A 26,121-nucleotide genomic window follows, 5' to 3' on the forward strand; every position below is an offset into this window, starting at 1 on the left:
ATGGTTTAAAAATAAATGTACTTATATTTTTTACCTGAAACCTTGAGTCAGTGTTTGCTTGAGCCACAGTAATTGTGTCCCTTTGTGTAATCTTTGCTACTGCTCATATACTCTTGAGATAAGCCTGGCTGCTCTGCTACTGCTACCACTATAACTTAGTAGTACGGGCTTGTACCAAAGGTAAAACTTGTATTGTCACCTGTAGTCTTAATTGTCTGTAGTGGTCCCTAAGAGCACTGCACAGGATTCTGCCTAACACTGGTGTACAGCGGTGAGGATTTGGAAGTTCAGTGATTACACTTAGAGTACTGCTGTTGCCTGGGTTCAACTAACCACAAGGCTAACACCACTAATTCTATTTAACTGAGAAAGTATGGAAAACTACACTGAAGAGAGTCTTTTACTCTATACTGCTGAGGTTCCTAGAACCATGTGTAGAGATAAGAATCTCTCTGGTAAAGGAAAAAAGTCTGAACTGGTTGCAAAGTAAATGGGGAAAAGTCTGGAGGGTGGGTCAGAAGGGCCTACCACTCCAGCCAATGTGGATTTTGATGTTTCTGATTCTGAGTGTTAATTTAGAAGAAGTAGATGAGTCCTTGCTAGGAAACCCTACAACTCCTTTGCCTGCTCAGAATGCACAACCTCTGTCCACAAGGACCCCCACAGGTCCTACACTTACTCCTGAATTTATTGCACTTGAGAAAATGAGACTTGAATTAGAAGTGAAACGTATTGATGCACAAACTGCCATGAAACATCAAGAGTTAAGGCTCAGAGAAATGGTGCTGAATCATGAACTAGAAAGTAAAAAACTGTCTCTAGAAAATGCTTCTCTCCCAGAGTCTTCTAGGTCTTCCAGCCCTAAGAGACCCCGTATGCCAAAGGAAATGATTGGTATGTATGAGACTAAACTTGATGTTTTGGATTGGTTCGCACTGTTTGAGTACAATCATGGGATTCAAGGTATCTCAGGGAATCAATTGATTCCTTGGCTTTTCTCTAGGCTTCCCCCTGTTGCAAGTGATGCTGTAATGGAGTTGGGGGAGGAGGATAAGCAGGATTATGACTTTGTGAAACTAGCATTAATAGCTAGGTTTGGGACGACCCCTTCTAAGTATCTTAAGAGGGTTAGAACCCTCAAAAAGCATGATGGTACCCCTTGGGCTACCTGGGTGTGTGACTGTTTGAAAAACTTAGATGGTTGGGTTAAGGGTTACAAAGTGAACACTTATAAAGGTTTGAGGAATCTTGTAATGTTGGACTCTTTTTGTTGATGCCTGCTCGCCTGAGCTCATACAGCACTTGGCTGATTCAAAGGAGATAGATCCTAAGAAGTTAGCTAAGGCTGCTGACTTGTGGGTTGCCAACAGGGCTACTCACAAGAAGGAAGAGGGAAAGCAGTCCAAGAAAGACAACAAGGAGAATTCCAATAATTCCAATCCAAAAGAGGGCCACAAACATAACCAGGGTAAGCCACAAGGTAAACCGAATCAGGCTAGTGTACCACCTGGTTCCACGCCAGATGGAGGTCAGAGCAAACCCCCATTGCAGAGAACATTTGGGAAATGCTTTGTTTGTGGATTACCTGGCCATGTGAAAGGAGATCCCAAGTGTAAGGGTAAACCTTCAGGGATCAACACTGTCTCCTTAGCCTTCTCCCAGGTGGATGAAGTACCTATGACAAGTGGAAACTTTCAGCTACTAGCTGATGAGCCCATGAGAGTCTCAGCTAGTGTTTCATTAGTGTCCTTGGGTGTTTTGGAACAACAGAACTTAGATGTCTATAACTCAATCCTAGAAAATACTAAAGAGTATTACAAAGATAGTGTTCTTGTGAATGGTCACGAGATCCCTGCCATCAGAAACACTGGAGCCAGCATAACTGTGGTTGATGAATGTTTTCTCAAGGTGGAGGATGTTGTTAAGGTACCCAAACACCTAACCAAGTTAGCTGGAGGCCCTGTGCAAATGGTTCCCCAGTTACCAGCTCTCATCCAGTGTAATGACATGACTGTCCGGATACCTGTAAGTGTGCAAAATAACGTACCTGGGAGGGTCCTGTTGGGTAATGACCTTAAAACTCTTTGAGTTGTGTCTAGTACCCCCAGTCTCCCCAGTAGAAGGAAGCAGGAGCTCACAAGGTCTGCAAGGGAGAGAACCTTAAGAGGCTCTCCTGGGGACATGATAGAGGAAGCTATCACCCCAAGTCCACAGGATTTACTGCCATTGCAGGGCAAGAAAAGACAAAAGGGAAACCTAAGTCTGCCAGCAAGAAACCAGCAAGCACTCCTCTGCCCAGAAGGACATCTCCGAGACTGTCCAAAGTCACACCTGTGACTCCCACACCAGCTGAGTGTGAGGTTCAACCCTGTATGGTCAAACTAGATACTGAGGAATCCGATCTAGAAGAGGATCTTACCTTGGTAGGAGATCTTGACCCTGTTGACCATCCTAAGCTGCAGTCGTTACTGGCAGAAGGTGGACCCAACAGGGAGATTTTCAGCAAGGGACGAAGAGAGTGTCCTACCTTGGAAGGTCTTCGCCAACAGGCCACTTGTCCAGGGTGGACAACCCCCTGCTGCATGATTGACAGCCAGGCTGTGTGAATGGGGGTTTTGCGCATAAAAGGCAGGTCTCTTGGGCTAGAAGTCAGAGTCGCCTGTGGAACTACAAGGAACCGAACCGAAGAGAAGCGGAGAGAACGACGGCTGCTGCAACTACCCCGTCCCGGTGAAGCCCTGCTGCATTCCTGAGCTATCTACCCTTCGACGACTAAGAGGAGATCCAGTCCGGGGTCTTCTTCCCTTGAGCCTGGTGGGGATAACCAGCTCATCTTCTTCAGCCAGAGATCTCTGCCGTGGTCGAAATCGCTGCACACTGCTGTAGTGGTCCGGATAGCCACCTGCCGAGCCTCTCCTGTTTTTAAGGAGCGCACCTTTTATTCGTTGTGGCTGCTGCCGGCTTCATCCCTGTGTGGTGCAGACCCCCGTCAGACGTCCTCCTTCACAACGAAGCTCCAGGAATTGTGGGTCCGCGGGAAACCAACAGGAACAACTGCCAGGGCACCAGCTGCATCATTGAAATAAGGTACTGTGCTCTACTCGAGGAAATTGGGTGAACCCCCTTTTCTTCATCCTCAAGGCTTGTCCTCGTCTTCCCTCCTCCTTATAACTTTTGCTTCCGAACATTGACAATATCAAAGTACTTTTGGGCTACACTGAATCGTGAACTGTCTAACGGTGTGATCTTCGGCAACAGGTCTCCGCTGTCACTTAACACTGGCTCTGACCCTTTGACTTTTGAACTCCTGTTTCTGAGTGTTTCTTGATACTGCCTGCCTAACCTAAATATTGCCTGTGATTTTTGCCTCCACCTCCCTCTGGGTATCTCGGGTGCTAAGTATGTTTTTGCCCCGGTAGCATTTCATGTCACGGATACGCGTTTATTGAGTAGACCGAACTGTCAAAAAGTGATCGCAACCGTATCTGCGGTATCATGTTTTGTTCATAACACCGGTTCATTCAAACACAGGGTACCTACCTTGAGACATACTGTACAAAGTGAATTGGTTAGTTGTAGTATATTTAACGTGTGGTTTTGTTTAAAGTTTAATAGAAGTGTTGTGTTTATAACTGATGGTTTAAAAATAAATGTACTTATATTTTTTACCTGAAACCTTGAGTCAGTGTTTGCCTGAGCCACAGTAATTGTGGTCCCTTTGTGTATTCTCTGCTACTGTTCATATACTCTTGAGATAAGCCTGGCTGCTCTGCTACTGCTACCACTATAACTTAGTAGTACGGGCTGGTACCAAAGGTAAAGCTTGTATTGCCACCTGTAGTCTTAATTGTATGTAGTGGTCCCTTAGGGCACTGCACAGGATTCTGCCTAACACATTCTACGACCGGGTTCTGGACATGTCACTCCTTGACATAGCAGTACCTGAGGCACCCGCTCCACGGGAAGGGGTGCTTTCAGGGGCGCTCACCTTTTCTCCACAGGAGCGCACCAGCCTGTTCCTTCAGAAGGAGCACACAAAGTCTGGGATAAACCCCACACTGGGCTACATATAAATAAGAGAATTGACGCCTGTTACAGGCTTCACACCTCCGAGGAAGTAGCCTTGGCATCATGTCTGCTACCTTCATCAACAGTGGTTGCGGCTGCCACTCTGCAATCCAATCCGGCCTCTGTGACCTCTGCTGCCGCAGCTCAAGTTCTGGCCAAGGAAGACAAGTTTCTCGACTCCTTGGCCAAGAACATTTTTGCCAACTCGTCGCTGCTATTGCGTCTGCCTAATGCAGAGCTCATATTGGCGGCGGCGAATATGAAACTGTGGAGGGATTTGGGAGACTTCCAGGAGTTCATTCCTGGGGACAGGCTGGAAGACTTTAAAGGCTGTTTGTCAGACACCAGGGTATTGGTGAAGGATTTGCTGGAGGCTGCTTCGCACCATGTCGACACCTCAGATCGAGGCCTCATGTTGGGAGTAGACACCTCTCGTCAAGCTTGGCTTCATGCAACAAAGTTTTTGAAGGAGGTCCAAGATAAAGTTCTGGACCTGCCTTTTGATGGCAAAGAGTTGTTTCATTCTTCAACGGATGACGACATCACAAAGACTAAGGCGAGCATGCAAACTGCCAAGTCTCTGTCGATGCTAGTGAAGCCCCCAGTCAACGCTCAGAGGTCTGGATCCCAGTCTCGTTCCTCCTCAGGCTTCAGAGGGTTCCAGGACCACAGGTCTCGTAGGACTGACCGGCCGAGAGGTAACTCCTGTTGGAGACAGCAACGAGGTTGGTTTTTCTGTCTTCAGCCTCCTCTTCAGGGACAGGTAGTCTATCTGCCGAAAAGTCTGCAAAATGAGATGAGAATCTCGTCTCATCTGGAGGCATGGCAAACCATCACCGAAGACTGGTGGGTTTCGTCCATCGCTTGGGCGGGCTTCCACTTGCCCCTCCTCCCTACCCCACCCTTCAATCCTCCCTTTCAGCAGTCTGGGACACCCTCCCTCAGAGCAGAGGTCCAGAAGCTTCTAGACCTCAAGGTGGTGGAACGCGTTCCCCTAGTGGAACGAGGTGAGGGCTTCTACTCTCGTCTGTTTACGGTGCCCAAACCCCACCAGGCTGGCCTGCGCACCATTCTAGACCTTTCCCAGTTCAACCTTTCTCTTCCCAAAAAGCAATTCACGATGATCACGCCCAGCAAAATAAAGTCCTCTCTTCAGAAGGGAGACTGGCTCAGCTCTGTGGACCTTCAGGACGCGTATATGCATATGCTGATCTGGAGCCCGCATCAGAAATATCTGCGGTTCTCCCTAGGAGAGGAGCACTTCCGATTCTGAGTGCTCCCTTTTGGTCTCAGCTCAGCGCTGCGTGTCTTCACGAAGATGTCGGTCATCGCAGCTTTTCTACGGCTAGAGGGTATTCATGTGTATCCATATTTGGACGACTGGCTTCTGTGCAGTCCTTGTCCAGTGAAAGACTTGAGCAATCTTCAGTCTCTCCTCAGCTCCTGTGCGGTCTTGGTCTTTTGAAAATCCTCCATGAGGTTCTCTCAGGACCTGATATTCCTGGGTTTCCGTTGGAACATGATCGACTGCAGAGTGTACCTGACTGTGGACAGGATGGAGGATCTGTTAACCACGTGTCAAGTTTTCATTCAATCAGAGAGCATGCCTGCCTTGTGGTTCCAGAGTCTTCTATGCCTCATGGCCTTGTGCGTGCTTGCTCTTCCCCTTGCTCGTCTCAAAATGCAACTCACGCAGATGGCTCTTCGGAGCTCCTGTCTTCAGGCAGTGGACCCAGACACCAAGATGATTCCAGTCCCACCCTGCATGATGCCAGATCTCCTATGGTGGTCATCTTCCAGCAATCTGCTTTTTATCTGGGTAACAGTCGGATGCTTACGGATGTGAAGTACAACTTGTTTCTAGGTGATACTAAACCCATTGTGAGGTCATGAGCTAGTGTACCCTCTGTCTTTATCACTGCAGCTTCTGTTTATATGCTTTATGACCTTTCTCTGCTAGTGGGGTTAATACATTAGTATCCTTTGTACACACCTCATAAGAGGGTGAAGCTATCAACAAATATTCTACATTCTACATACTGAATTAACACTGTTTTCTGGGTGAGCTCTAATGCCATCACAGACTTTCTTTGTGTAGGGGACTCTTGGGGCATCCTAGTCAAGATCTATTGAGTTCCCTTATGGGAAAAAGCGAACAGATACTGACTGTCCACATGCATGGGAACAGAGAAAACGACTGAGCAAAGGTCTACTACAGTTAAATGGCCGGGGTGATGGGGAATACAAGACAAAATAGTATCAGGGTTTGGCGCACCGGGAAGGAAGACACCACCACATTAACGGCTCTCTGATCTTCAACAAAATGGTATGTCGCAGTCCGTGGCTTTTTGCCAGGCAATATCGAAGTGTTACAAGTGCTAGCCTTAGGTACAACTATGCCTTATTTCAGGAGTGATTCAATAACAGGGTAATCCCCGGCTCCACTTCTGGCTGAAGTGGGTATTGTGGAATACAGGCAATTTCTTAAAGGGGTTCATCATAATCTTAGCAGGTTCGTTATTCCAAATGTTCCTTAGTTTATTATCTTGCATAGACCATAAATAAGCTAATATAGAATCAATCCATTCTTTCAGATCTCCAGTCCACTCTCCCTCTACTGACCATTCTTCCTCTAGGGTAATCTGGACAATTGCTAGAACAGACTCAGAGTTCTTATGGTGAACACTGAAGAGCACCCCATTCAAAGTGCAATATATAGTGTATCGAGGTTGCACAGAAAGTCCCTCCCAAACAGGTTAACAGGAGCTGAGGGACTTCGAAGAAAGGCATGTGCATCATAGGACCTAACATGATTGTGAGCGGTTCTGTGACAGGGTGTACTACTGGGACGCCCTTACAGATGATTTTCTAGCACCTGCATCCAATAAACATGGTATAGATTTTCCCTCCACTCCACTTTACACTGTACATATGGACCTTCCTCGTCTACTGGCACCAAAACCACTGTGGTGACTTCTCTCGATTTTAGTCAAAAAAGGATTTAAGGAATCGAAGGGGGCCTGGGAAAGTAGGCAGGTGCGCTAGGGTTTGGAAAGGTGGATGGAGCCTTCACATTTTGATTGGGGAAGGAGGCTGATGCCATTGCAGGCGGGCTTTGGCAGTGTTCTGTCCTTCAATGCTCTGAAAGATGCGTTGCAGAGGTCTCCAGGGGCACTCAGTATTCCACTGACCAACCTTTTTACGTGGTAAGAGGTCTATCTGGCGTCCTGGCAGGCCCTAATACTCAAACTGTCACTGATATCATGGCTGTCCTTGTTGACCAGCTTGCCCTGGATGCAGTGCTCCTTGTCCTTTGTCCAACCCTTAGCCCCCAAATCCTTCCCTAAGCCCTTACTTTTGACTGGTATTCTGCACTTGTCCCTGTAGGCTCTGCAATTAAAGGGCCATCAGTTTATTCTCAATAGTCTTTCTGCTGCTCCTGACATGCCACACAATGACTCACAAACACCACTAGCTCCAATTAGGACTTATTCTGCCACCCGAGGAAACACGGTTTTCAATTGTGCTTGGACCTTGTGTAGCAAGCCAGGATTTTCCACCTTTGGTCCTTGCATCTCGAGCACTGTCCAGTGGACCACTGTCTCCTCCACTCTCCCACCTCTAATGCTTCAAGGAGTCGAGGAAAGTGGAGCTCAGGCTTGATGCCCTGCAACTTGTTGTTGGCTAGAACATGAAATGCTTTATTCCAGGCCACCCCAAGCCACTTCTGCACACCCTGTCCCACTGATTCCTTACCCATTCTAAGAGGTAATCAGGTCTCCTAAGAGGTCTTTCCCTCACAGCAACTCAAACATGTGCAGACCCATATTTGCTTCATACTCTTGGGACCCCAAGGTTGTCTGCTCCTGAGCTCCAGTAACCAAAGAAAGCCAGGGACTTCCTAACTGCCCCTAGTCTAATCAGTTGTTAGTGTTCTATCAAGATTGGGAGATTGTGCCTTATGGACACCTGGTTGGATTCTCTGATGCTCACTCTCTCCTGTCCTTTCTTCTCCACTCCTCCTCCAACTTCACCCACCTCTTCTCTCTGTTTTTCTGTCTTTCTGATGTATCTCATTCCTTTTAGGCCTCACCTCCACTGTGTGATGTTCACTCCTGCTTCCTCCTCACTACTATTCCCGCCTCCTCATTAGTACTACCTCCTGTACACTACTGCTCAACTCCTCTGTTCTACTGCTTCTTCCTCCTAGCTGCTATTCTCCCCTTCAACGACTACTCCCCCTCCACATTACTCCTCCCTTAATCCCTCCAAACCATTACTAATCCCGCCACACTACAACTACTCAACACCCTACTTCCAATTAGTACCATACACTTCACTACTTCACTCCCTCACTACAGTCGCTCCTTAAACTAACTGTTCTAACCACACTTGCCACACTAACACACTGCAGTCCCACTTTTACTCACTGGCCAATACCTCAACTTCTCCAGAAATTACCTCCACAGCTCCACCCTCCTGCTGGGCTCTTGGTCTTCCACCTCCTCCTGCTTTGACCTCACCCGAATAACCTACAATTCCTGCTTCCTATTGCCCCTTTTTATGAGACCATTCCCTCTCTCAGATGGCATTCTGTCCCAGGTCAATCTGGCCCTGTTTTCACCACCAGGTTCTATGCAGCAAAGATTACAACTAAGGGGCTAAGCCTTACCCACGTCCTCCACGTGAGGCCTCTGAAGGAACAGCAATCGCGGCTTGGGAGGTGAAGGCTCGAGTTCGGTCTTAGCGTTTGTTGCATGTGCCCCAAAGTTAGCTCTCATTGTATGAGTTTTCTATCATCTGTATTAGAACCATGTGGTATAGAGTTGTAACTCTCTTTAGCTGTGCGGCAGCCTGGTCTCATGGTGGCTGGCTTGCAGCATGTAATTACTGTTCTCCCTCGGATACTTCTGGCTGGTTCCATTTGGGGTGTGAAGTCACTGGTAGAAACCAGGAAATACTGGCAAGCATCTTGTTGCAGCATGAGTCAAAGGTGAACTGCTCAGAAACAGACAGTCACAAGCGCGGATAGGAATTGGGGCCCTCTCAACAGCCACAGTCCACCCCGGTGCTAGGACTGGCTCTGAATTTCTCCCTCGTAGGCCTACCAACCATGTCTTGGAGGGTTTCCGGCCCCCTCTTGACAAAAACGGAGTACTGGCACACACACCCACTCCTTGGGCAGTGGCAGCTTTCTTGATTTGATTGTGTTGCCTAATTGGGAAGGTGATCGTAGTGCATACATGTAAATGGAATTGCATCCATCATTTGGCAAAGAAAAGCACTTCTGGGTTTTAAATTGATTGTTAAATATTGATCTTTCTGTTATTGCCTGCTGTTTTTAACACACTGACATTACTTCTCCACTAAAATACATTCGTTTCACAGTATTGGAGCAAATGCTCTTGATTTTGCAATTTCAAGATCCTTCATGTGTTCTTTCCATCCTTGTGCGCAGACTCACTGAAGATCTTAAAGAAAAAGTTAAACTTCTAATGGAATTTCAGCTAAAGTACAACAATTTAGTGGAAGATTTAGATGAAAAGAAAAGGGAAGAAGAAAAAGTGATCAGAAGAGCCACACAGTTAGATAATGAACTGGAAATGATGAAAACTATCGCAAAACAAGCAGAAGAAGAAGTAGCAATGCTAAAACGAGAGAGGTAATCCTGATACTTTTATAGATTGAAATATTGATGCTTACGATATGATTGAATGGCCTGACTGTGTTTTATTGTTTTAGTCCATACATTTGCTTGAAATTAGTGCATTAATAGCTAGTTTATCTAATTATGCGGCAAACAAAAAAATCCTTATTTTCACAAACTCTGTCAAAGATTATATGCCATATAATTTGCAATACATCAGTGTATTAATTGACAAACAACAATAGTTACATTTTAAAAACTCTTTCCACACAGTAAATCCATATAAAAACATAACCCATGTGGTGGTAATTAAGTTGTCCAGTGACTTGTTGGGAACTGATTTCGTCCTTTATTGCAATATTTTCATGTAGATTTGAGGATCGCGCCACAAACATGCTTATTTCTCTCCTTGTCATAATGACACAGTGCAACCGGTCGAGATACATCATTCTATTGTTTTTGATTTTTGCAGTGTTGGCAGTCATTGTGAAGACATGAACATCTCTACACCTGTCCCCATTCTAAGATTGCAAACATCCGTCAACATATTGCTGCCAGTGCCTTTGTTATTTCTGAAGTTGCCGAGAATGTCCCTTATCAGCAATGAGCCCACTCTCTGAACAATTTCTGAGTTAGAAGTGAGAAGCCCTTTGGGCCCCACCATACCGGTCTACTGCAATACTTAGAAGATGCGTTATAAATGCCATAAGTGAGGATTGCAACACGGCGGTTAGTAAACGTGACTCCATGACTTCCTTTCATATTTAGTATTTATTTATTTTTTATTTATAACATTTTTGCAACGCCATCACAACGTTTGGTACAATAGCATAAACATAAAGGAACAATTGAGAAGGGCATTAGTCGTGGTAAGCGGAGGCGTTGCTAAGTGGGGTGGGGCTAACAGGGTTTTCGCCCATGGTCTTTTGGTTGTAGCCCCGGATAGACTCCCAGGAGCTACAACCAAAAGACTAGCTAGCCCCCAGTCCCAACCGTTCTGACATTAGCATAGCTCCGGGTCTTTTCCAATCCTAGCAACACCCCTGGTGGTAAGCAATTGATAAACAGGCGTTAGTCGTACTTATCAAACGACACGTTTTTTCAAGTTTTTTTTAAACAATACATGATTGTTCATATCTGATAGCGGGTGGAAGAGAGTTCATACGGAGGGAGCAGTAACACAAAAGCAGACGCCTCCATCTCTTTTGCTCTTGAAGCGCTGGGTGATGGGCGAGATGCTGGACCTAGATCTTAATGAACGCACTGGGAGATTTTGCGTGATGCAGTTGTTGAGGTAGAGAGGTGCTTCCTTGTAGATACACCGGTGGGCAATAGGCAGAGTTTTAAAGTTGACACAAGCTTTGATGCGTAGCCAGTTGGCTTCACCTCTGGTTGCTGAGATGTGGTCAGATCATTTTAGTCCAAGGGTGACGTGCAGTGCTTTGTTTTGCAACAATTGTAGTTTGTTCAAGTTGGAAGCAGAAGTGCCCATCAGGAGCATGTTAGAGTAGTCAAGTTTTATGAGGATAAGTGATTGTGCGAGTGTGAACAAGTTGCTTGGAGAGAGGAATTGCCTGTGTGAAGGCCGTGGTGGAGGCTAAGGCAATAATGTGCCTGGTCATGGTTGGCTCTGCATCCAGGTGGATCCCCAGTGATTTGACTTGTTTCAGGACCTGGATAAATGTGCCATCAATGCAGAAAGTGGCAAAGGCAGGATCGAGATTTTTTTAACCGGTAGGGGGAGCCAACAATGAGGAGGTCCGTTTTGTCTTCGTTTAAGCCTAGGTAAAGGGTGGCCATCCAGTTTTGGATAGTGCTGTGCACTATATTGATTGTAGCAGTGTCCCAGGTGTAGGCAGCAGAGATGGGGATGAGTATTTGGGTATCATCTGCAACGTTTGTGTAGAGAATCCCCAGTGTGTCCAGGAGGTTGAATAGGGGCTTTTGTATGTATTGTAAAGTGTGGGTGATAAGCAGGAACCTTGTGGGACATCTAATAGAGCTGGGATGGGTTCAGCATCTCCCCCCCCCCACTGAATACTCTAGAGGTGTGACCACTGAGGAAATATTTGATTCATAAGGATGCTTCAGCTGAGAACTGGAAGTGCTGGCTGAGGTGTTGGCAGAGAGGGTGGCATGGTCAGCTCAGTCAAATGCTGCTGAGAGATCTAATAGGAGGATGGCTAGATTACCTGAGTCGCGGATATTATCCATTTGGATTTTTTGATCCAGCACGGCTGTTTTTGTGCTATGTTTTTGTCTCTTTCCGAGCAGGTGATTTTGCTCTAGAAACTTTTGGACTTGTGTGTAAGCTAGGCAATCAAGTATTTTGAACAGAAACAGGACTGTAGTGATGGGGCGGTAGTTTATTGGAATGGCAAGACGGAGAACGTTTTTTTTTAGAAGCAGAGTTATCCAAGCTGCTTTGATACTAGAGGGAACGTTACTGGTCAGGGAGGAGGAGTTGGCGAAATCAGTAATGATGGGTGCTAGGTTGGGCTCACTATGTGAGCGTGACATGGGTCACCTTTGCAAATAGAGGGTTTTAATGATGGAATGGTTTTTAGAACCCTTTCTTGTGAAGCTTGCCAGAATGCAAATGTGGGGGTAGCTGAGAGCTACACTGGAATGATCGGTAATCTCATGTGTGGGGGCGTTGGCAGAAAGCAAGACTTTTTTGTGTTTATTTTACTAAGAAGAGTCTCTATTTTGTGTAACAGGGCATCTTGTATGGTACACCAGGCTTTATCTTGGCGAGTAACGACACACCTGGGGATGGGGGTTTCAAGTTCTCTCAGGATGGAGAAAAGCTCTTTGGCGTTAGAGCCTGCGTTGGAGATTCTAGCATTGTAAGGTGTTAGCTTTGAGGATGACTATAGCTTTCTTGTAGGACAGGGCAGCAGTGGCGAGAGCTGTACAGTTATTTGGGGAAGGGTACCTTGCCCTTTTGTTCCTTTGTAGCAAGACTAGTTCCTCTGTGAACCAGGTGTTTTTGGGTTTGTGAGGTTTAGATATTTTGGTTTTCAATGGACATATAGGTCCAGAGTGTGGAGCAAACAGGCGTGGTAGTGATTGGCCAGTTCCTGTGGGATCTTGTTCAAGGATTGGGAGCATGAGGTAAGCGGGGCCAGAAGTGCGGGCTTGAGTGCCTCTTGTGTCAATTTGAGGGGTTGCGCCCTTGTATAGGGTTCTGCGCTTGTACGTGGGCTGTGAGGGTATTGGCGAGGGAGAGATTGAAGTGGATGAGAAAGTGGTCAGACCACGGTACTGTATTAATGGCTGAGATCTCAACGGTCACGTTAGCTTGGAGGATCCAGTCCAGGGTGCGCCCTGTGGAGTGGGTAGATGCTGCATTCAAATGATAGAGTAAGGTTCATGTCTGGTAATGCTAGCACTAGAGCAGCAGCTTTGGGGTCTGACGCGCCATTGGTTTAATTTATTTCTTTTATTTATTTATTTGTATATGGTGCCAGAAACCCGCAGGCATCAGGGCGCCAACAAAAACACAGACAACACAAAAATGGAACAGGGCTAGAAAGAGGGGAAAGGGTTCTCAGTGGAAAAGCAGTGTTTTCAGTTGCCGGCAGAATACATTAAATTCCCTTAGCCGTCTAAGGTCCAGGGGAAGCGAATTCCTGACCCTAGCAGCTGTAACAGGAAAGGATCTTCCTGAGCTATTGGCGAGCTTGAATTTAGGGATTTCCACCAGGGCTAATATTGATGATTGCAGTTTCCTTGATGGCTCATAAGGAGACACTAAGTTTTTAATGTAGGCTGGCACAGAGCCATGTAGTGATTTGTGGACCAGTGTTGTGGCCTTGAGTTGTAAGTTGTAAGCGAGCCGCAATCATAAGCAAGTATAGATCTTGCCGGCAAAGGGTGATATGTTTTCTCCTGAACTTCTTTTTTATGATGCGCACAGAATCATTTTATATCGACTGTAGGTCATAAATATTGTTCTTGGAAGCGCCAATCAAATGGACGTTTCCATAGTCCAGTCTGGACAAAATGGATGCCCTTGCAACTGAGGCACAGTTAGATTCGGATAGGAACGGTCTAAGGTTCCTCAGTAGTCTCAAATAATAGCAGTTTTTTACAGTTTGATTAATTAGTTTGGGTTTCAGAACACAGAGAAGAATCTAGATGCAAGCCTGAAGTTTTGACATTTTTGGAGATTTCAATGCTACAATCATGAATGTCAAAGGAGTGGTATCTATGGTCTAGATCAGATCTAATACCTGCCGAGCTGTCTTGTTCCCATTGAGGCACATCCAGTTTGCATTCATCCAAGTTTCAATGTGACTGTAAATAGTCTGTAGATTGGTGGCATCAGAGACATAGTCCCCTGTAAGCTCAAGTAAGGAGTGATCAAATGGGGGATGTCAGGGTCTGGGTGGCTAGGTCCATTTGGTTGTCTGTGGATCAGGAGTGCGTGGTTTGAAGAATGGTAGAACGCTTTAGAAGCAACATTTCAAATCCTGGGCTATCTGGTATAGGGGAGGATCTGATTTGTAGGGATCTTTGGCTATGAGGGCTACTCCACCTCCTATAGCATTGAAGCAGTCTCCCCTCAAAATGGTATAGCTAGGGGGGTGGCTAAAGTGAGAAGTTGGCCGAAGGCGTTGTGAAGCCATTATATTGTAGTAGCTACAATATCAAGGTGCTGTTCGAGTATAAGATCATGGATGTCAATAAGGTGTACTCCAAAGAAGCAAACATTGATTAGTGCACACTTTAGGACCTGTGCCTGTGTGCCTGGGCAAATAAGAGTTGGAGCCTGTTGTTAATCATTGATAGGTGGGGGATGAGAGTGCTGGTGTGAGAGCGGAGTCCTAATAATCTAGCATCCCCTAATGAGGGGAAAGTAAAAGTGTTGAAAGGGAGTACCTGGGAGAACGTTCTGAACCGGAGTCCAAATGTACTGGTTAATCCTGTACATGGCTGGGTGGGTCCTATTCTGTAAGAAGGATGTCGAGTGATGGATGTCTGGCTAGTGGATAACGTAGTACAGCTGAGGAGGCATGGAGTTGTGATGTTAGTGTTAGCGGTAAGTAAGGATGCAGACCCAAAGTGTGTCAGGTCATGCCTCTTTGACCGGTAGATGTTAGAGGCTGTGCATGCTCTGTGCTGTTTGGGGTTGTTTCCTAGTGCATGGGTAGAGTTGGCAATAGGAGTGAGGTGCGGGTGAGGCATCATGGGTGCACATAATTCTACTGGGGTAGACATCGTACAACATTTAGAATCAGTCGAGTTAAGCGTGGAAGTACTGGACTGGGCTTAACGTTAGGTGTGCAAAGCTTTGTGCTCAGAGTATGCGTTTGTTTAATCTTGTCTGGTGTCGCAGTGAAAGAACAGGTAGGAAGAAGAGAGGGAGGTGGGTTTGCAGTGCAGCAGGATTGGCGGGAGAGGGGGATGGATGGCTGTGGAATGCTGGTGTTCAGCTAGAGCTAGTGGTGCAGTGCTATAGGTAGGACCTGCCTATTGAGTGCCGGGGGGAGGAAAGAAGTCGGGGGCGGGAGAAGGTCGTGGTGCAGACGTGTAGAAGAAGCGCTATGACTCCATGATGGGAGTAGGTAGTCAGGTGTGGTCAGGTGCAGGCTTGGGCCGGAGTAACTAGCCTGTGGTGCAATTGTGTAGTGTTTTAGCATTGCGCGCAGCTGTGCAGCGGGTCCCCTTTGAATGCTGGCGGACATTTTTAAATGGGTAATAGCTTAATTCTGAAATAGCCAAACAGGGCTTGCCTGGCATCTAGAACCCACCTGGAGGGGGTCTGCAGGGCACCCCTGTGTCCTGAGCTCCAGGGAAAGACAGGGTACCATTAATGTAGGTACTATCTGGAGAAGGCTTGGTGGGATCCATTATCAGGTTTGGGACTGCAGTATCTTTCAGCTTAGTTTATTTTTAAAATGCCCAGATCATAATTAGTCTTTATTATTCAGAAGTGACTGTATACAACTTACTAGTTATCTTCGGTTGGGCTTAGACAAGAAATAGCTCTGAATATGTCCTTTTTAATGACCTACAGGAATTAAAAGATGGCCACAGTGCCTCAGTCCTGTTTAACCATCCCACCCTCATTTGCACCCTGCGGGAATGCAGATTCAGAGACTGTGTTCATGAATGGAGACGGGATTCGGGGACATTCTGGCTCCTCTTTTTGATCTCAATCAAGATTATTGACTGGCCTAGTTCTAGATGAATCATCTTTCTTCCTATTCATTTTACTGAACATTTGAGCCCTTTGCCGATGCCAATTCACACGCTTGAGTTGATATTTAACATTTAAGCAGACAATGCTGTAATGACATCTATTTTTGAAAGATATTTATTTATGCACCGGTGAACAGAGACCACTGCCTGAGAATGACATTCTGTGGGACAACTGGATCATTTTATAAGAATGCTTAAAGAAATAGATACATTGTTTATGCGGCCTAATGCTTTGCCACTTTGCCACGGTCGGAGACTGCGGTATATGTAAGCTTTTGCTTCTTTTGTAGTTGTACCTAATGGTCCACTGTGCAGGTATCAATCTATTCCCAAGGTACCCTTCCAAATTATACTAAAAATATAAAAAACATATTAATGTTTCCTTTGGCACTGCTCCTGTACCTGCCATGATTAAGCAAGCTTGGATATCTCAGTTGCTGAAATAGCCTTCGCTTGACGCCAACCTAGCGACTAATTATCGGCCAATTACAAATGTTCTTTTTTTACTGAAGATCATTGATAAGGTGGGATACTTACAGATACAGCCTTTGTTAGAAAAATATAATCCACTTGAATGCAGGCAATCTGGATTTAGAGCCGCTCATGGTACTAAATCGCTCTATTAGATCTAAAATCGAGTATGCTTTAGATCATTGATAAGGGTGGCATGGCTCTTTTTATGCTTTTTGCCCTGTTGGCGGCATTCCACCTGCTGGATTATGACATCTTGACTAATAGACTTCGGTCTCCAGCCAATTTCTTGGTAAATGCTGTATGCTGAGTCCATTCTCTCTTATCTGACCGTTCGGCTAGTGTCTTCAATGAATCTACTGCAGCCATCCCTGTTGATTTGGTGTGCAGAAACCCTCAGGGACCTTGCCTTTCGCCTACATTATATAATCTCTTCACAAATCCCCCTTTTGACATCGTGGACAGTTCCAGTGTATTTTATACCAACTGTGGTGATAACACGCAGGTCCTGTTACATTTTACAGGGGATTACAGGCAGGACTTCACCAATATTAACAGAAAATGTACAATACCATCTGGATGGCTTTCAACCGGCTGGCATTGAATGACTCTAAAACAGAACTACTGATTGTAGGTACTCAGCAAAGACCCGGGGACGCTCCCACAAGAATTCAAACAGTTTATGATTGCAGGCTGTACCATCCCCGTGGCAGGTAAGGTGAAAACGCTGGGTGCATATCTCAATTACACTGTTTCTATGAAGTCCCAAACTAACTAGAATAGTGTCTTCTACCTCCTATTATCTAAAGCTGTTATGTCATCTAAAGAGAAGTTCGCAGTGTTGGCTCATGCCATTGTGGGTGCCAAGATCAATTATTGTGGGAGCCTCTTGCATCGCTGCGCTCAGAGTAAAATCTGTACGCTTCAATCATTGAAAAATGGGGCAGTTGGGATTATCAATCTGTTTAAGCGCAGGGATCGGGTTACAGAGGCTTGCTGTGAATTGCACTGGCTCCCTGTGAAGGAACGTCTTGCGTTTTGAGTTGCTTACTGCCATTGCTCACAAATGTTTGTATGGCATTAGCCCGTCATAGTTGAAGTCCAGACTATCCTTCAACGCTTGTGTGGGCGCGCTGCGCTCAAACAATGTTTGCCTGTTTGCAACACCTCGAGATAATCTTGAAAGAGCGGGCAGATTGGCTTTCGACTCTATTGCTCCCAGCCTGTGGAATAATCTTCCTCCCAAATTGCGGACAATGCGTTCAATGCCGGCATTCAAAAGAGCACTCAGACTGCGCTCTTTAAATGAGTTTTTCTGATTATCCTGTTCTTGACTTGGACTGCTTCTTGTACCGCACTTGTTCCGGCCTCCGGTTTTGGCATTGTTGTGTACACGTTGGTCTTGCAGCTTTTCATTTGTATGTTTGTCACCGTTAATTTTAGGGCTTTCTTGTTGCTCTTTTGTATTTGTTTGGGCTATATGTGCCTCTCTCTATGCTCATGGGCCGTAGGCATGGTATACATTAATAATAATCATTAAATCGTGTATGCCTTGATCAAAAGGATAGGGTTTTGGAAAGTCATGTTTTCAACAAAGTAGACACTTAATACACAGAGATTATGGGTGAACTGAAGTTCACAAATTAGGTTGACAAAATGTCAAAGCTAGATGAACTATATTCTGTTACATGGGATGGAAAAATTTGTAATATTAAACAGTTTGAACTTGTAGCATTCAAACAATATATCGTTCTGTTCATAAATATACTAGCCTTCTCATCTGATTTGTTATATCTTTCCCATCCGATTTGTTATATCTTTCTGTGTATCATTTTCTCGTACAATACTAAAATCCATGTTACATAATTGACCATATTCTACTTTCACATGGGAGCAATCATGCAAAGGAATCTATTCTTCTCACTGCAGACCATAATTTTCCTGCCAGCTATGACTCGTCTCTCTCCTGCCACACTACTCAAAAGTCCTGGATTGAGTGGTCTTCAACAGGATCACCAGCTACCTGTAAACAAATGGTCACTTTCATCTCTAGAGGAACAGGAATTGCTTAGAACATGCACTACAGACTCCTGTCCGCATTGTAATAAAAAAGAAGAAACGTTTTGATGTCTTAATGAATGGGGATATTTATTATTTTATCAGGAAGTTTTTATCTTTTGATACCATTTGTATATTAATGTGCTTGTATTTGGTGTTGATGAAGAAATCTGATTCAATAAATATCAGTACCTACTACTAATGATCACTGTGACCTCCTTCCTTCTGGGTTCCGCAGTTGTGATTCCACTGAGACACCACTGACCCCCTTTTCCTTAGCCACCACTCCAAACTCTCCCCCGTCCTCATTCTCTTCTACCTATCTGCTGCTTTCGACATAAACAACCACCTTTTTCTTTTATTGTCCCATTCTAACTTGGAATTCAGGACACTGCTCTCACCTGAATGCCCTGATACTTCTCTGATCGTTCCTTCTCTATCTCATGGAACACTGGCACCTCTGATCCTATGCTTCTCCCGGTAAAGAGTCCCACAAGGATTTGTCCTAGGCCCTGTGCTTTTTGGATTCTGCATCTCCCCGCTTGGAAAATATATATTCTCCTTTGGATTCTTCTACCACCAACTTGTAGCAAATACCCAGATCCTCTGTCCCTTATATCACCATGACTGAGCCCCTGAATATCTCCAACTGCCTCTCTGCAATCCAAACACAATAGCCCTTCACTGCCTAATACTCAGCTCTTTCAAAACCAAAGATATCTTCCTTACAGCCTCCAACGCTCTGTCCTGTGCCCCCCTCCCTTATCTCCTTTCTCGCCGACATCCTCACACTATATTTTAAGGCACGCAAGCTCGGGGCTCTCTTCAACATAGAACTTCAACACCAGCATTTTATTACCTCAATTTTATCACTTCCACAGCCCCTGTCTGCAAGATCAATTTCATCAACATTCATGAAATCCACCCACTCCTCACCTGTAAGTCTTCTAAACCTCTAATATGTAACCTGATCCTAAACTGCTCTGACTACTGTTCATATCTACTCCTGGGCTCCCTGGCTGCTTCCATGCCCCCCTTGACAAGGTTCTAAATTTTCCCACAGGCACACTCTTCAATGTACTCTGCTCCTCCCTGCACCTCTCCACACCGCCTTCATGCAGACTATATATTCATGCATGACCCATCTCTCCACAAACTACACAAACTACATCTCCTCATCTTCAAATATTTTAATGGCCTTGCTCCCTCTACCCATCTTCCTCCATAAAATACTCCTCTCCTCCTCGTTCTCTTAAACCTGCTTCCACCTTCAGCCCGTCTGTCCCTCGCTCAACCTGTACACGCTCCCACTCCTCCTGCCTCTTTGCTCCACTACACTGGAACTCCCTTCTCCTGGACATCAAAAGCATCACCAACATTCACTGGTTTAAATCAGCTCTCAAGCTCCACTTCCTGCACCTTAAAGGAGCATCTGCCCTCTTGCTAAACATTACCACCGCCCCTACAATCCCCCTAGATTCCACGACTGGACTTATTAACCCCCATCATCAGCGGTTAATGTATGTTCTATAGAATACTTCACTTTAGTGTGAGCATTTGTCTTATCTAAATATATGTCCTCCTTAATAAATACAAATATTGCTGGAACTTTGAGAAGATAGCAATGCTAAATGATGAGTGCGCCAATGATAACCATTCAGAACTGCAACCTATGGTCAAACCTTGTTTGCCCTCATTGTTTATGAAGATGACCTGCGCAGTGGGCAGTTGTTGTACAGTCTTGTTTCTTACGACTTAAAATTTTAAGAGCATCTTCCCTTATCTGTGCACCCTAATAGAACTCCGGGAAGTCACAGCTTTGGTGGCTGCTTGGCTAGAATGTGTCAAGAGTCTCTATCTGGACCTTTCAATCTTGAAGAGGTTTTAGAGAGTGATGAGCCCTGAGACATGACTCATTCATAAATAATGCTCCTGGTTTTCCATGTTTTACAGATTTTTACAAATAAATACATACGGAAGTTGCTCTGTTTCCTTTCATTATTTTGCAAAAAAATGAAAAAGACTGAAATGGAAGTCTCTTGTTGCAGAGATCTAGCTCAGGTCAGAAGGAGCAGCAGCCCTTTGTTTTTAAGTTGAAAATGGATATTGGCTCTGAATACCAGCACATAGCTCTGTGAGAGTTATATTGCAGACATCCAAGCACTACATTTTTCATTTGTTAATGGTGAAAATACCAATTGCTTTTTTCTATAGAGCCAAAAATAAATGTGGATAAATACAGATAGAATTGGCATAAAAATATAGATAAAAATAAACCGAAATGTTAAAAAAAATACCATAAAACCAGGCGCCTTATTCAGAAACGAAAATTCAGGCATGTCACTCAATGGCACTATCTCCCCTGTACTTGATTTCTGTCAGCAAGCACCATCAGTTCTAACCATTGTGTGTTTGCCCAAATTCTGTATACCATCATTTCCATGTATTTCCGTTGCTGCACCCTATGTTTTTCCTTTGAGACCGGATAGAAGCAGTGCCTGAATTTTCAACCTGACCCCCAGCAGCGCTACTCAGCCTGGTGGTTGCGGTTTATGGCCACCATGTGATGCTTCATGCAGCAGTCCACCAGCTCAGGGTTGGCATGGACAGCCCCATCTCACCCTCCTGCGAGAGTCTTCCAGGTATCTAAAGTGACATTGGGATCTGCTGAGCATAGGCGGAAGATTTGAAGGAATCCCGCTGGCATTGAACATGACTTGAAGGATCATAGGTCGGGTGTGTCATGAAGCAGAGTAGGGCCAATAAGACAAACACACAAGTAAGGTTTTAAAAAGAATCCTGGTTTATGGTTTAACTAAAGAAAATATATTTTAGCAACCTGTATGTCTATGCCTTGGGTTCAAAGGACAACGTCTTCGGGTTTCATAATCCACAGTCTGGGGATCCATTCTGGTGATATATCCTCACAGCTCAGTCACTGGAGGTTTGATGGTCCGCACACATTGTTCTTGTCGCTTTGTTCTACAGGATACGGTTATCTGCTTCTCGACTTGGCTGCTGGATGACCCCTCTCCGGGGTCCTAGCACCCTGCATGCACACGCACAATAGGCCAGGCAAAGCAGCCTTGGTGTTTAAAGGTGATGGAAGAACCCCCCGAGCTGCCACCAAAAGGCAGGTCACCTCATGCCCTTTACAGGCAGGTGGAGAGATTCACACCACCTCCTTGTAACAAGGTCCTAGCTCTATTTCCACACTCCATGTTCCTATCTACTTCATTGATGATTCACAATGGTCTCGTACATCACGGCCCCTCCCCTGCTTCTCCTGTCCTCTCTTCTCTACTGCACTCCCCTTTCACCTCCTACTATACCTTCTCAAAGCTTGCATATGCTCATGCCACCACCCCTGTTGAACTCCCTTTTGTCAGTTTGATATGGTAATGTTTATTTGTAAAGCGCCTCTACACAAGGCAAGTGCTTCAAAGCGCTCAAGTAGGAGGGACCAAGGGGAAAAACAACAGCCGTTCAGGGCCCTTGAAATTCTGAGACAATAATAGTCTGCACAGGCAGAGGAAGTGCATATAATACAATTAGCAGTGGAGATAACAGCAAATGGGTCTGATGACGATTCTGCAGTTTTTCCAAGTGCAATTAGGGCACCACCATGCAAGGGTGAAGACAGAGTGCGTGCTTCTTCTCCTTAAGCCTTCCTTCTCCTCTCTGTTATTTCTCCTTTCCGACTCATTACTCCTTGGCTCTTTTCTCATATGGTCTCATCCAACTACCTCCACCATACTCCCCAGCTCCTTCCTTTTGGATAATTCTCCCAAATTCAATCTCTGTGCTCATCACCTCTCCTCTCCTCTTCTGATGTCTTCCCCAACTTCCTCTTGAAAACTCTCCCCCTCTCTTCTTGTGCTGCCTCTTCCACCATTCTCTTTAATATTGACCTATTCTCCTTTCTTGATGCCTCCTCCAAACTAATATTGAATGTTCTCCTCTCTTCACATCTCCTACAAACTCCTCTATACTCCTGATGTTCTTTCTCACACTTCAAACCCTCCTTACTACCTTTAACTCACTCTTCACTATGTCCTTAATATTCCCTTCTTCCTTACTCTTTACCACAACCTTCTCCTCACCATATCCTTACTTTTTACCACCGCTCTCCTTCTCTTCTGCCTTCTGGCCATCTCTTTTCACACCCTTCCGCTTGATCTACTTCACTCTCCTTTGGCCTCTAACTCCCTCCATAGCTCTGCCTCCAAACACCCACACTTCTATCAGCATCCCCATTGTTTATATAGTGGGCTATCCCGCCTCAAAGTACCACTCTCGCTTAATCTTGCTCAAATTTCTCTCTTTTCCAAAGTGTGAACAGGGTTGGCCAAGTGGCAATTGATAGCAGCTTTCATGCCACTTTGGTTGACCTGCCACTATTGGCACAGGATGAAGACCAACCCTTGATGAAGGCCGGCCTGCCCAGTTTACGGATTCCATGAGTATGATTCTACATGCAGGATTGCTCAGCGTGCATGCATATCAGCACAACAGGGGTTTCCTGGTGTGATGTTGCCCGTGCATGCTTGTGGCATGTGGAAAGCAGTGTATGTTGGCGTATCTTTAGATACAAGACTTGGTCAATTATTCTTACCTGGCAGACACAGTGCAGTCCTGGTCTGTTTTGTTGTCAGAGTACACAAACCCGCCCCATAGAGAGTAGGGGAGTTCTTGAGCTTGCTATAGGAAACAACATCTGGGATGTTTATATTAGTGGAGCTCTTGAGATTTGGATGGGCACCCTAGCACCATGAGCCGATCAGGTTCCCATCTGGACACAAGGCCTCTTAAGTGTGTGGTGAGCGACCTGTGGACTGCTAAATGTTTGAGCCTGCCTTTCCCAACAGCCATAGAAAACTTAGTCCATGGTGGGGCATCATGTCAGATTGGGAGCCACAACATCTCGGGGCCATTGTTGCCCGCCTTTGTTCTACGGCCTCAAGAATGACCATTGAGATGCAGACAAACACATTACCCAGGTATTTCTGAACTGCATGCATCAACACAGCTGCAAAGCTTTCCAGCATTTTCTCTTCCACCCCAATAACTTAACCTGCACCCCTTTTTCAGATCTGCAAGTGCAGTGCTCCTGGAATCAATACAAGTTGCAGCAGTGTGAGGTATACATCCCAGTAACATGACATAAATTCTTCAGGCCCTGAGATCCTTAGAAAGGGACAAGGGCATGTCCCAGCTCAAGGCGAGGAGCACCTCCCCACAGAATAGGGAATGGTGGTGTAGGTCAGGGGATCCTACTGCACCACCATGGGTCCAGCATCATGTAGAGGGTGGCAGCAGTTGCCCCCCAATTGCTACCCACCATCTACCCGAAGAGTCAGGTAGGAGAGTTCATCATGACCAGCCCAGCCCAGAGCTGGCAGTGGCAGCAACTTTTCCTATCCCATCTGCTAGCTCCCTCTGCTTGTCCGCTAAATCCAGGAGTGGTTTCTGCAGCTCGGTTTAATAAGGGTGGATGGGAGATGAACGGAGCTGCTGTCCCCTCTGCAGGAGGTAGCTCTGAAACCAATCACAAATCAGGCAGTGATGTGGTGCACGTGGGTTGGCAAAAGGAGGCACAAACCTTATTTCAGTAGCCCCTTCTCTCTGTTTGCTTTTAGCTAACTGAGCAGTGTCTGCTGATTGTGCATAGATCGTAAAATGTATGAAAGAAAGAGTGTGAGGGGCGCACTCTGGTTTCCAGTTTAGTTTACCTTCCACAGTCCAGTAGATCTTCTCCTCCAAGCGCTTTCATGCCTCTTGCAATCTTCAGGGAGGCAGTCTGTTCAGGTGTTAATGGTTAGTACCAATTATGGCCTCAGGAAATTCTGGTTGCTGTAGTCAATTCAAGTAGCCAGGAACCAACTCACCCTCCAATTACACAGATCGTAAAATGTATGCAAATTGGGGTTTGCTTTCTAATGTTCAGCTCTTAATGGTGTAGCAGTCTTGCAGGAGCCCAAAGGGAAAATTCTGAACCAACCTTTGATTTCGCAATCAAAATATGGTTCTTCAAACTGCACTCAAATGCAACCAATTTCTCTTGTGAGTGCAGAGATTTCACTGTAACAATGTATTAGACCTCCTACCTTCCTCCAACTGTCCAACAGTGCCATTTATTGTCACGTGTGTTTTATCAAGCATATGGGCACATCTTCATGTGACATTCTTGTTTTTGTATTCCCAAATGTATAGTAGCAAACAAATGGCAAATGCCAGAATTACAAAAAACAGAGCTGGGATCTACAAGATTAATGTTAGTCTAATCGATAAAAAAGCTGTCTTTATTCGAGGCCCTTAACAGATGTTTCTGCCTGTGAATAGCTGCAACCTGGAAATAAGATGCTACATATTGTCTTGTCTTTTTTCTGGTTAAACACATCTCATAGCAAGGTATTTTTGACTTCAAACTTTATAGTTTACTCGAAATGTAATCTCTGTATCTGTCTTGTGACAAACATCTTGCAATAGAATGACAGCAGTAGGTTTCCCGTCCAGCATGACACTGTACACACACCATTCAGAAGTGGCCCAGAAATAGAGATCTCTGCAACTCCCAAGCCTAGCAGTGATTTTGTAGTGCTGTATTCTAGTGTTCAATACATTAGTATTTTATCAATCTGTCAAACCACAACTAATGATCTTCAGGAGATCTTCCTACCCTGACAAACCAGCTATCAAAAAGAAATCACTACAGTGCTTATCCTTTTTCACCTGAATTAATAGGTGTTTTAATTGAAGGGGGTGGGAAAAGGAAAATGAAAAAACTATGGTCCTCATTACGAGTCCGGCGGTAGCTGTGGCGGAAAAACCGGCAGGCTGCCGCCGGACCCAAAATACCATTCCGCCTCCGTGATTGCTGGAATCACCGGGACATTACAACCCCGATGACCCGGTAATTCCAGAGGCGGAATTCTGTAAATCCCCAGAGGACTCCATGGGGATGGAGACAATGGAAACACTGGTTCCATCTATGACGGAGCCAGTGTTTCCATTTCCGCCTGCAGGCGGGGGGCGTTACTCCCACCAGGTCGGACCTTGCGGGAGTGACACCTCCCGCCTGCAGAACTCGGAATCAGCCAGTGGCAGAAACAACAGTGGCGGCAGATTACCGCCACCGTTGTTTCCGGACCGGCAGGGTCGTAATTAGGCCCTATACCTTTTACAGAACTAAGTGACCAAGCTCTACCTATCTGTAATGAAATCTCATCAGATATCCCCTTCATTGAAAGCACTCTTGTGGCTTCCAGTAGAGCAGAGAAGAAAAAGCAAGGACTTAGATACGTTGCAAAAGGCACACTGCAATGGATGCAAATTGAGCCGTACGTTGCAGCCCAACACGGTCCCTTAGATTGAGTTCACCTTAATCCATCCACCCAACCAAATTCAATCACATACAAAATGGAGGAAAACCAATCACTGTGGAGCTTGGTGGACCAACAGCTGAAGTCACTAGCCAACATTAAAGCCTTCAATACAGACCTCAAAATAATCGTATTCACATAGGTGTTCCCGCATCATTGATAAAGCACTCTAGATCAGTGCTCGAAATCTGACTTAATAACACAAAACTAGGCCTTATCGTCAAATTGAGGGGTGAAACCAGTCATAAGATGGCCTGCTGTGGCGTACCCTCAAAAAATAGCCCA

At 45.4% G+C, this 26,121-nt stretch overlaps 1 protein-coding gene across 2 annotated transcripts in view; it reads left to right on the forward strand.

Moving 5' to 3' along the window:
• The window catches only part of LEKR1 (leucine, glutamate and lysine rich 1), a 1,355,278-nt gene that overhangs the window by 1,235,299 nt on the left and 93,858 nt on the right, over positions 1-26,121 (forward strand). For both annotated transcript variants that reach the window (XM_069618435.1, XM_069618434.1), the window contains one exon: positions 9,527-9,730. In XM_069618435.1, the coding sequence (XP_069474536.1) occupies positions 9,527-9,730 (204 nt within the window). The remainder of the gene's footprint in view (positions 1-9,526; positions 9,731-26,121) is intronic.

Source organism: Ambystoma mexicanum, chromosome 10 (assembly GCF_040938575.1).
Source record: "Ambystoma mexicanum isolate Mex_15411 chromosome 10, UKY_AmexF1_1, whole genome shotgun sequence".
NCBI lineage: Eukaryota > Metazoa > Chordata > Amphibia > Caudata > Ambystomatidae > Ambystoma > Ambystoma mexicanum.